At 43.0% G+C, this 8,472-nt stretch overlaps 1 protein-coding gene across 1 annotated transcript; it reads right to left on the bottom strand.

Annotated features, from left to right (window-relative positions):
- Window positions 1-1,534: 1,534 nt before the first annotated feature.
- LOC114563061 (cyclic nucleotide-gated cation channel) lies at window positions 1,535-7,265 on the bottom strand. Its single transcript, XM_028589839.1, has 11 exons — window positions 7,208-7,265; window positions 6,771-6,860; window positions 6,433-6,543; window positions 6,108-6,293; window positions 5,907-6,017; window positions 3,824-3,930; window positions 3,195-3,682; window positions 2,793-3,071; window positions 2,571-2,669; window positions 1,911-2,288; window positions 1,535-1,819 (listed from the first exon to the last, which is right to left on the bottom strand). Exons 2-11 carry the CDS (start codon window positions 6,857-6,859, stop codon window positions 1,634-1,636), a joined length of 2,034 nt encoding a protein of 677 aa, XP_028445640.1. The 5' UTR covers window position 6,860; window positions 7,208-7,265; the 3' UTR covers window positions 1,535-1,633.
- Between the last annotated feature and the right edge of the window lie 1,207 nt (window positions 7,266-8,472).

The following is an 8,472-nucleotide window of genomic DNA, read 5'->3' as shown; positions in this document are numbered from 1 at the left end:
TTCTAAAATTTCCGAAATCTTGGTTTTCGTGCAAAAATCTTCATTTTACGAACATTTGTTTGAGGAGTTTAGGATGCACGAAAACTCTCAAACTTTTGCAGCCATGTGCAGAATATTAAACTCTTTCATCTGAATACACATTTAGGCCTGGGAGTGGTATGGTTGCTCTATAGCGCCCCCTAATTGGTTTTAGCACCTGGGCACATTTATGACGGCCTCAACATATACGAAAACTCACAAAAATTGGCAACCACATAAACACCTGGGAGCTTTACGAGACTGTACAGCGATTTGGCCCATACCTGTAAGCGGTCTCCATAGCGCCCCCTAATGCGTGGAAGGCCTTAACGTGGACATAGTTACTCCAATCTTCACCAGACTTAATAACCATATTGCTCTAATCATTGCAGACATATTTCACATTTACCTTCATTAGCTCCGCCCAAACGGAAGGCGGCCATTTTTAATTATGCATTTTTCAGGTGTTTTACATTCTTTCAAACTCGTCCTAGGCCGTGATTTCAATCTTCTTGAATCTTTGCAGGTAGTATCTGTTGACCCTCATGACGAAAAGTTATCCACAGAATTTTGATAGTTGAAAAAATGCGCAAGTTATAGGAACTTCCTGTCTAAACAGGAAGTTGCCTTATCGTGGCAACAATTATTTGCATTGCCCCGAAACTTGACAAGGTTGTTCCTTATGGCTGGTTTAGCATCTGTGCCAAAGTTGGCGGCAATCGGCCATTAGATGGCACTGTTTTCATTTTTTTTATTAATCAGCAAAATATTGATATATAGGAAGCCTACTTTGACTAAAAGTTATCAAAATAATTTTGATAGCTAACACAATGCGCAAGTTACAGAGGACCAACTTCCTGTAGGGGGCTGTCGAAACAGGAAGTTGCATATCTTACCAAGATTTATTCCGATTGACACCAAACATGACACAGTTTTTCCGAATAGGGGCATGAGCATCCATGCCAAATTTAGAGTGAATCGGCCATTAGATGGCGCTGTGAGAATTTCTTTTATTAATTATTCACATTGCGATATATGGGAAACATACTTGGTCTAACTCCTCCTGGGCCGTGAGTCCAATCTGCACGAAAACTTGGATATAGACTCGGTGGACCCTCGTGACTAAAAGAATTTTGATAGCTAACACGATGCGCAAGTTATGGAGGAACAACTTCCTGTAGGTGGGTTTCGAAACATGAACGGTTCTATCTTGGCAAAAGTTATTCCGATTTACATGAAACTTAGAATGTGTGGTCCACATGTGATGTTGCATTTGCCAGTACCCCCCGGGGCAAGAAGCAAGGGCCCGTCATCGCTGCTTGCAGCTTTAATTATTATAATTATTATTATTATTGTTATGAATTCAATACACACCAATATGTTCTCATTCTCCTTTAAAAACTGTAAAATTTTAGGAGGCCTGCAGAAAGTTTGAAAAAGTTAAGAACAAACAAACATTTAGACAGCTTCCAAATAAAATACTTACACATTTTACACAGAATTGTGTCAAATAACGGTCAGTTAACATCAAACAGACGACAAAAGTCATTATTGCATTTTTTACAAATGCAAAAAAAAAAAAAATCAACATTAACATTTCTCCACAGTTTGTCCTTCAGAAGCGGATGTTGATTTCACTGCGCACGGCGTCACCACCAAAAACACTCTCGTTGCCGTCGGCGTCGGACAGGAAGCCGCTGCCTGTGCCCACTGTGGTGACGTTGTGTTCGAGGGTTGTGATTCGCTGTTTCAGTCGCAGCTGGGAAGAGTTGAACTCGCCCTGCAGACGGGCCAAACACGTCTGGAAAAAAGGTCATCCTTAGTTATTATCTAATAACTGATGTTTGGGACGTAGCAACAGTACCAACAGCAGCTGCAGTGCAGTAACTGACCTGTAGCCGATCCAGACTGGTTTCCAGCCTCTCCACCTTCTCCTCGAGGTCCTCCCCTGCAGACACATTTACTTCCTCTAGAAGCCCCTCCTTCTGCAGGATGTCCCGCCCCCTCTGCTCCAGCTGGGCCCTGGCGTGGGGGAACTCCTGAAGCGCCTCCATCAGGTCTTGTTTGGAAAGGCAGAACAGGTCTGAGTATCCCAGACTGCGAATATTAGCCGTACGTCGGTTCCCCATTTTGCTGCCGCTGATGTTAAGGATGCTGATTTCTCCAAAGCAGCTTCCTGATGTCAGAACAGCAAACTGGGTTGTTCCATCTTCCCCCACCACTGCCAGCTGGCCATCTTTAATTATGTACATCTCCTTACCCACATCTCCCTTGGAGAAAAAAACACAGACAGAGAATATATATCAGTACTTTTAACAGCAACAGAGACAGAGCGCATCGCGTTGTACTCTGAAAGCCAAGCCCACAATATGCAGCTAACGGCTGGAACGCTAACAATGTGCCCGTAGAACTAGCTAAAACCATCAGATTTAAGCATGTCAAATTATTGTTTTAGCGGAAGGTAACGGACATCTGAAAAGAGTGACATCCGGCGGAATTTCCGGCAGAACTAGAGCAATCCAGGAAGTGGAACGTCATGAATAAATACTAACCTTTCTACAAATGTAGTCTCCAGGGCTGAAAACCTGCGGTCGAAGTTTTAATACCAATTCTACGAGGAGGCCTGCCTCACAGTCCTTGAAAATACGCACCTATGTACACACACATAAACACACACACACACACACACACATTAATTAATAACCACATTAATTAAGAAAAGAGGCTTGGAGATGTAAATAGAACTGGGGAACCATTGTCTAGTGTGTCTTTACCTTCTTCAGTGTGTCCAGGTGAACATTAATAGCAATCTCTGCTCTCAGTTTATTGGGCAGGCTCCTCAGCACTTCCTGTTCATCTATTGTCTTCTTATTGGTCCAGAGGTAGTCAAACCAGCGGATGACGCGCTGCTCTAGCACCTTGCTGACGTGCCTGAATTGCATGTAGTGTTTCAGGGTGTCCACGCGGCCCTGAAAGGCTGCTCTTGTGGCATTCATATTGGAGATCATGGATCCAACGTTACCCACAATGGAGGCAAAAATCAGAACCCCAACCTAGGACAGAAATACCAGTATTAACCATTGTGATCAACTGTAACAACACACGGTAACAGGCTTTTATGGATCCTTCAAGGTAAGATCATTTCAGCAAAGGTTACACCTTTGCTGATGACTTACCAGAAAGTCAAATATCAGGAACAAATATTCCTCATCTCTAACAGGAGGAGGGGTCTCTCCAATGGTGGTCAGTGTCAGAGTGGACCAGTACAGACAGTAGATGTAACTTCTGGTCAGGGAGCCAAACTCGGGATCTGATGCATTGGGATACACCCAGGAATCAGAGCCCAGTCCGAGGACCTTGGAGAAGCTGTAGTATCCACAGGCGTTCCAGTGGATGATCACCAGGATGTACAGCACCAGTTTACAGATTCGGAAAGCATTGGGGTAACACGTTCGTGTCTCGGTACGCTCAAACCACTCAAACAGACGTGACAGACGCAGCAGCCGGTTGAATCGAAGAAGAGGAGTGTAGCTCATTCCAACAGCTAGGTACAGCAGGTCAGTTGGAAGGATGGAGCAAATGTCAATTTTACACTGCAAGGTTCGAACGTAGGTTTCTCTCAGACGCCGCACATCTTTCACCATCAAGCCTTGATCCAAGAAACCTTCACATAGATAACAGATACATAAATTAATGAATGTAGGTGTCAAATGTATACATTAAAACCAAGATCCAGGAAAGGGTTTCCTATTAGAACATTTTCATGAAGTAATGGACATTTGAGTCTTATGACGCTATTCAGTACCTGTGTGGAGACGAACAGCTATATCCAGGATATAGACGCCATCACAGATGTAGTCCAGTACCAGCCACACCAACACATTCCGCATCTGGAGCTCATCGAAACAGGCCCTACGGAAACACATACACTGAAACGAGACTGTCCTCTCCCGAAAAACACTCCCATAGGTCGTTTGTTCAGAAAGCAATTACAACTCCTCTTTACGTTTCTAGTGGCGGCGCCCTCTAGTGGGACGGGAGCAAAGCAGAGTGCCAAGTTCTTCATAAGGAGGCAGTTTGGGGTGGTGGCTGGGTTAATCAAACAAACAGGACTTTCACCCAGAAGACCGTTTTTTTTTTTATCCCGTTTAAAAATAAAAGTGAATGCCGAGGTATTTTTCACTTTACAGAACAAACAGAGTCACGTCACGTTCAGAATCACGTGCGTAACTGGAAGTGAAGTAACGTCTGATTTTAAGTCAAACCACTAAAAACTCTAAACTCTAAACTCTAAACCTAACATAGTAGTTTTGGTGCCTAGACATAACCAAACTGTGACGTTTCACAAATTTAACGACGCTGCCATTTCATTTTAAAACCGCGAGTGACGTTCTCCAGTTTAAATTTGAGGATGGAAAGCGCTCCTGTGGGTCTTATTAGAGGGAGAGGGAATAAACGACCCATATCTTTGTATGGTTTGGAGGACTTGTTGACTGAGACGCTTAGTAAATGAAGAAACTCCTGATGGAAATATCTAACTCTTTAGTTAATAAATGCTCCACTCTGTTCACCAGCTAATCGCTAACTGCGTCTGTCTGCTGTTTGATGGCGGGCAGATAGCGAACAGTGGTTTTATCTGAACTTTTTTTGCTGAAAACATCTATGTGCTGCTGCTGGAAACGATTTGAGTGGAAAGACTCAAACAAAACAGTAAAGTTGCATGTTAGAGAAGCAAAACAAGGAGCTAAAAAGGCGCTAGAACGCTCCGTAGAACTGAGGGGAACTACAGGGTCGGATGATAACTCCGTATGGGCTTTGTCATTAGGGGCAAGCCCTTTCATATGTACATGTCATTTTCTTATTTTAAATTTTTTAATGATTGCAGTTTTAAAGTATTTTTTAGTAGCATGTAGCTTGTAGCAGTCTGCTCGTTAGAATCAGAGATGGTGCTGGCCACACTAGCTTGCTCTATATGAGTCCATGCCTCCTTCTCCCCCAAAGCCCAAATATTGGATTTCTCACACCTGAAACTGGCAAACACAGCCAACAGTAATCCCAAATTCAAGTTTCTGAACATCCCTTCAAAAAAGCTGACATCACAATCACTGCGTCCATGTTTTCTACAGTAATGGAGCAGTAGTAGTAGTTGTCATAGTAGTTGCTCTAGTTGTAGTCTGGTACATTTCCAGGATAATTGTCCCCTCAACTTCCGCTCTGTGTGTGTTGCCGTTCTCTAACTCCATTCACTGCTAGAAACAACAACAAACTTTGAGCAAGCAAGCTACACGCTGAAAATGGCAGGTTTTGAAGAAAATTTGGATCATGCAACAAAGCAGGCTTGGTTCTTTGTGGGAATGATTGTAAAGATTTATAAAGAACATGTTTACTGCATTTACTCTCTAACTGGGATGTTTTGGGACCAATTGGTGGGGATTGCTATAGACGAAGTACAGTAACCACGGCGATACACTGGTAAGAGCATATTGACGTTTAACCATGTGTCCAGTTGATTTATATAGCTCACATTACTGTATTGTGTGAACAGTTAATTTTATTTAATATTGTATGTGGCGTTGTCTTTAGCGGTGTGCAAATGTTCCACCAAAACAAGTTCCTTCCCGAGACCATTTTGCTGAGCCAGTGTCGCTGCGTCCAGAGTTTAGTTTTTTTATTTTGAAATGCAAACAACCCAGAGCATTTTTTTCTCCTATCCTAGAATGAATGTGTGGTGTAGCCAGACCTCACTCCACAGGGCTGTGGAGATAGGTCTGGCAATGCGAGACTATTCTTGTAGTGACAAAAGTAATGGGATACATAGTACTACAAGAGGAACTTCTACTTAAAACTGATACTAGCACTGTGGTGTAGGTGAAGCAATAGTTCCCAACCTGACAACCAGTAGGGTCCAGTTATAAAAAACAGCAGCACCAATCAGCATCAGCCAGTGGTAGTATGCGTCATCAGATGGTGATAAGACCTCGACATTACACTTCCACCTCCTGACAGAGAGGGGCGAAACAAATAGGTAGAGATTTGTCAATTGATGTTTTAACGTGTACGGATTTTGTCCATTTTTGTTGTTGTCTTACGTGTGTCTGGAGCGTCTGATTTCATGATCTGTGTCAGAGCCAGTATGGCTGAACCTGCTGGGAGGGTCTTGCATGTCAGTGTTGACGGGGCCTCTGAAGCGTTCCAAGAAGGAATCTGGGCGTTCAGTCTCGTCAGCCAAACTCTTATGCGCCCAGTCTCTCAGAGTCATCACCATACTAACTATCCTGAGGACAGGTAGACAGACAAATGTAAAGTTTATAATACGGGGCAACATAGCAATGAACTGTACATAATCACACACGCTGAAAATGAAAAAAGATGTGAAGTCAACTTGTGGATTAGTTAACTTATCAGCTGTCATACCTGGACAGAGCACCTCGACCATGCAAGGAATTCTGGGAATTAATATCTCTTCTGTCAATGGCAGCCATTCTCTGAAGCTCTGAGGAAGTGTCGTCACACATCGACTGTGCTCTACACACATAAACCCCAACACGCACACACACACACACACACACACACACACACACACACACACACAAACACACATCAATCATCAAATACATAAAGAGAATAATTTAGTGACTGCTGCGACAACAGCTGTAAAACTCCTACTACTTCACACAGAAAGGCAATAACGTGTGTGTGTGTGTGTGTGTGTGTGTGTGTGTGTGTGTGTGTGTGTGTGTGTGTGTGTGTACCTGCTAAGATTGCTGTCAGCTCGGTCACTCTCCTCATCTGTCCATGTTTTCACAGAAAGCCTATGTGAATCCTGCACTTGACCCGTCATCCTGTGCACACACACACACACACACACACACACACACACACACACACAAACACACATCAATCATCAAATACATAAAAAGCATAATTTTGTGACTGCTGTGGCAGAAAGGCAATACCATTCTGCAATAGATTACATAGAGTGAAACTTAAATTGAACAGAGTTGTCACATAAACCGACAGTAGGAAAAAAGAAAGAAATGTACATATATTCATTATTAATGTTTATTTCTTTTGGTCACTTTGTGGCAGGGCAACAGGCTGTTAATGCTAGATCGCTAGCCAACAAGACTTTTCTCCTCAATGACTTCTTCACTTTTCGTGAGTTGGATTTTATGTTCTTAACAGAAACCTGGCTTCACGATGGCGAGCTCACGCCTTTTTCTGAACTTCTTCCTCACCGATGTGGCTTCCTCAGCTCCCCTCGGACCACAGGTAAAGGTGGAGGATTAGCCGCCGTGTTTAAGTGTGCTTTTCCATGTCGGGAAATTCTGTTTGACAGCTGCTCCAGCTTTGAGATGCAACTGTTTGAGACACATCTTCCAGTGACTGTTTTATGTGCTGTGGTTTATCGACCTCCAAAGTTTAATAAGGATTTTATTCAGGACTTTGCAGACTTTGTGGCTGGAATTGTTTTGAAATATGATTGCTTTTTGATCGTTGGTGATTTTAATATACATGTGTGCTGCAATCCAGACCAATGTCTAAGGATTTTCTTAATCTTATTGACTCTTTTAGTCTCACACAGTCTGTCACTGGCCCGACGCACGAAAAAGGACATACGTTGGACCTTGTGCTGTCATATGGCTTAGATGTTGCCATTAGTGAAATATGCGACACATGCATTTCAGATCATCTGCCTGTTTTATTTACTATGGTTGTCCCCTGCTCGGACACTTTGTCTGTTTGCCCCGCACGTTGTGTCCGTGCAATTAACCCTCAAACTGCCTCACAGTTTTCTGCTGCTTTTAAAACCTCAGTGCTTTACAATCTTGGTGATTTTCTTAAAGTGGAGGAACTCGCCAACATCTTTGACTCTACTTGTACAGAGATACTGGACTCTGTTGCCCCACTGAGGGAGAAACGCACAAAAACTCTTAAAGAACCTTGGCTGAATGACAACACCCGCTCTCTCAGACGGGCCTGCAGAACAGCTGAGAGAAAGTGGAAGAAGGACAAACTTCAAGTGTCATTTCAAATTTTAAAAGACTTATTACATAAATACCAGGGAGCAGTTAAATCTGCTAAAACTTATTTTTTATCTCACCTGGTTGCTAGTAACACCCAGAGGCCTCAGGTTCTTTTTAAAGTGTTTAACTCATTTATTAACCCTTGTGAAACTTACTGTGCTGTGACATCCACATTGTTGTGTGAAAACTTCCTGAAACACTTCATAGATAAAATTGCTGGCCTAAGCTTTTCATCCCCTGCTTTTACCAGTGACCCCTCTGTTACCTTTTTATGCCCAGCTGTCTTCCAGCAGTTTGAGCCAGTTTCACTCCACCTTCTCTGACATAGTCAAGCAGCTTCGTCCGGCTAATTGCCTGCTGGATAGTATCCCTGCACACTTACTTAAAGATGTTTTTAACACTGTTGGGCCCAGTATTTTATCCTTGG

Source organism: Perca flavescens, chromosome 10 (genome assembly GCF_004354835.1).
Source record: "Perca flavescens isolate YP-PL-M2 chromosome 10, PFLA_1.0, whole genome shotgun sequence".
NCBI classification, from domain to species: domain Eukaryota; kingdom Metazoa; phylum Chordata; class Actinopteri; order Perciformes; family Percidae; genus Perca; species Perca flavescens.
The sequence above is the reverse complement of the archived record's forward strand: the minus strand, read 5'-3'. Positions and strand labels throughout refer to the sequence as shown.

What these genes read in the sequence shown, in the direction of transcription:
- LOC114563061 (XM_028589839.1), bottom strand. Translation starts at nt 6,859, where the DNA reads ATGACGGGTCAAGTGCAGGATTCACATAGGCTTTCTGTGAAAACATGG. An exon ending in GCTGACAGCAATCTTAGCAG is followed by an intron (nt 6,544 to 6,770) that starts GTACACACACAC and finishes TTATGTGTGTAG; the next exon opens with AGCACAGTCGATGTGTGACG. An exon ending in CCAGTCTGGATCGGCTACAG is followed by an intron (nt 1,820 to 1,910) that starts GTCAGTTACTGC and finishes CCTTTTTTCCAG; the next exon opens with ACGTGTTTGGCCCGTCTGCA.